Source organism: Penaeus vannamei, chromosome 1, assembly GCF_042767895.1.
Source record: "Penaeus vannamei isolate JL-2024 chromosome 1, ASM4276789v1, whole genome shotgun sequence".
Taxonomy (NCBI): domain Eukaryota; kingdom Metazoa; phylum Arthropoda; class Malacostraca; order Decapoda; family Penaeidae; genus Penaeus; species Penaeus vannamei.
This window is the reverse complement of record NC_091549.1, coordinates 35,558,329-35,560,828: the sequence shown is the minus strand read 5'-3', so window position 1 is coordinate 35,560,828 and position 2,500 is coordinate 35,558,329. Positions and strand designations below refer to the sequence as shown.

Here is a 2,500-nt window from a genome sequence, read left to right as displayed (position 1 = left end):
AACAACCACGTGCACCTCATAATACAGAGTTAAGGAGGAATGGTCATATAATCGAAGCATTTCTCTAGATACTACAAAGCTACAATGCGGTAAATAAAGTCAAATAGGAAGAGCTAAATTGCAATAAGCAATTGCAAATGTAGCTTATAGAGAGGTTGATGTTTACTGTGTGTACATTAATTTCGCTGTTTCATTATTCAGACAAAGTCGTTAGAGCCTTTGCAAAGTAAATTATCCATGTTTATATTAAATAGGAGAGCGAAACTCTCCTGTAATAAATTAATGAGTGGTGTAAAAGAAATCACGACGGTCTAATAATAGTACATTTATTACAAAACCCCGTTATAAATACGAACACACGCAAAGCATGATAATATCATTGCGTCCCTTGTGAATTGTCCCCTCATTTCTTCATGAACCAAACTTCATTGTCGCGGTCGATGATGACGAAGGGAGAGTCGTAGCCAACAGTGTAGTAGGTCTGGAAGTCGACGCCTTCCTCGCCGGCTGCCACCAGGTCGTCGTGAAGCTGCGCGGCGTTCACGATCCAGTCCTCGTCGTTGGCGAACCCGTGGAACCTCCTGAAAAACACACAGTGGTGTTTACCGACAAGGTTATGAAGCAAAGAACCAATATTTTATAGTGTTCCAGTTCCGTTAGCCTTACATGACAATGATTGGAGAAGACGTGTGTGTATGTAGTGTATTATCACGTATTATCTATAGTGTAGATAGTATATTGCATATTCTACATTGTATATTGTATGAACCAGTATTGTCAGCCTCTCATTACAACGGTTGGAAGATTTTAGCGAAGGTAATTTACCTGGAGAAGACATGCAATTCTGGTCGCTCTTCGATGTACACGTCAGGGTTGGTGGGTTTGGGTGGGTTGGCCTGGTGGGCGGAAGGGATGTAGAAGCTTTCGGTAAAGTTGTTCTCACAGTTGGGTCCTTCTCCGGGGATGACCAGCGTCGTCACGGGAGCTGTCATGTCGATCTTCATGCCTGTGACACGATAACAACCATAATACGATAAATATCCACTGAAACACATGGTAGATATTTAGTACGTTTACAATAGCATGAATGATGACAATCACTTATTAAGCACAACTTACCATCTTCGTTCTGGCCGTCAATGTAGTCGAAGAGCCTGTAGAAGGTGATGCTGGTGGCCTCGTCGTGGGAGATGGAGAGAATGGATGTGGTGATCCATTTTTGCGCCGGATACACACGCTCCTCGTACGTCTGAAGCCAAGTAATCAAGATTGTTAACTGTGCACAATGCTGGGGTTACTTCTTTATTAACTAAATCACACTCATATTTCCAGAACACAACTTCGAACAAAAAAATTACAAGTGGCTTACGCACATCAGCTGAGTTGACGACGGTGTACGGTGCCGACTCTATGGCGAGGGCAAGTTGACATACCTTTGTGAGAGCAAATCACATTTATAAACCTTTCATCGATTACACTGCGCACAGTAGCATAAAATACAAATGTGTGATGAACACTGGAATGTGAAAACCAAAAGCAAATAAAGTAAAATTCAGAAGCTGACAAACTTACCAGCAACAGACCAAGAACCCGGAGTGCATTCATGTTTGCAAATATGAGACAAGCTGGAGTCTGCTGGATAAAATAGTGTTCTGTGTGGATGGAGGTGCACCGACACTTTATATAGGAGTGAAAACAGCTGTGTGATATAACCAGTTAAGATAAACGGACGGTGCACACAACTTTTTTCCCAAGGCATGTGCGTAATCGATACTGCCGTGATGTAATTGATTGTATAACTTACCTTTTCTCTTTCCCTGTTCAGTATGTTATGTAGGTTATATTCGCTGTTCACAAAGAGAAAATGAAACCGTTTCATATGTGAAACTGATAGATACACAGTTTAATATACTTTTTAATTCATTTTGAAATGCTGAACTTTATAAAGCACAGATAATGTTCACTTATTATTAAGATTCGTGCATCCGATCGTCCTCTATATTCTTCTAAGAAACGTAGAACCTTCCAGTAGTAAAAATACACTAATAACTAACTTTGCTTTCTCTCCTGCTTTTAATCAGCTGGTTCGAAATTATATCCAGGCATTATCATTAAAAAAAATGTTCAGGAATTGCCTGTGCGCTTTGATCATCTTGCGTGAAGTCAGTCTTCACAGGGCATTTTTTTCTGGCTTCTAAAATTTACTTCCTCTTGTGTGTGCTTTTACTGCCATTGCCTGCGTCACTTTTTTTTATCTCAATAATAAATCTTTTTGGTCATCCTCTGTTCTGAGGCATCCTCTTGGAGGTTTTCATTTCATTTCCATATATGTCCATATGATATCTGTTCCGGCGATATAAAATGGCTGGTTGAAAAAAAATAAGTTCCAGAAAAAAATGAGCAATATATAACGACGGTGGCCCGACCAGATACGATCAATAAACTTTTTTTCATCTTTTTATGTATTTGTTATAAATACAACCACTGGGTTTTCGTTTCT

The 2,500-nt window shown here is 39.8% G+C and overlaps 1 protein-coding gene across 1 annotated transcript; it reads right to left on the bottom strand.

Moving 5' to 3' along the window:
* Positions 1–308: 308 nt before the first annotated feature.
* Positions 309–1,684, bottom strand: LOC113813873 (heme-binding protein 2). Its single transcript, XM_027365927.2, has 5 exons — positions 1,573–1,684; positions 1,374–1,433; positions 1,120–1,249; positions 826–1,006; positions 309–581 (listed from the first exon to the last, which is right to left on the bottom strand). Exons 1-5 carry the CDS (start codon positions 1,603–1,605, stop codon positions 404–406), a joined length of 582 nt encoding a protein of 193 aa, XP_027221728.2. The 5' UTR covers positions 1,606–1,684; the 3' UTR covers positions 309–403.
* Positions 1,685–2,500: the final 816 nt, after the last annotated feature.

Bases quoted from the DNA above. Each gene is read 5' to 3' on its own strand.
- LOC113813873 (XM_027365927.2), bottom strand. From the start codon at position 1,605: ATGAATGCACTCCGGGTTCTTGGTCTGTTGCTG. The intron at 1,434-1,572 runs GTAAGTTTGTCA...GCTCTCACAAAG, and splicing joins GGGTTCTTGGTCTGTTGCTG to GTATGTCAACTTGCCCTCGC. The intron at 1,007-1,119 runs GTAAGTTGTGCT...ATCGTGTCACAG, and splicing joins TGACGGCCAGAACGAAGATG to GCATGAAGATCGACATGACA.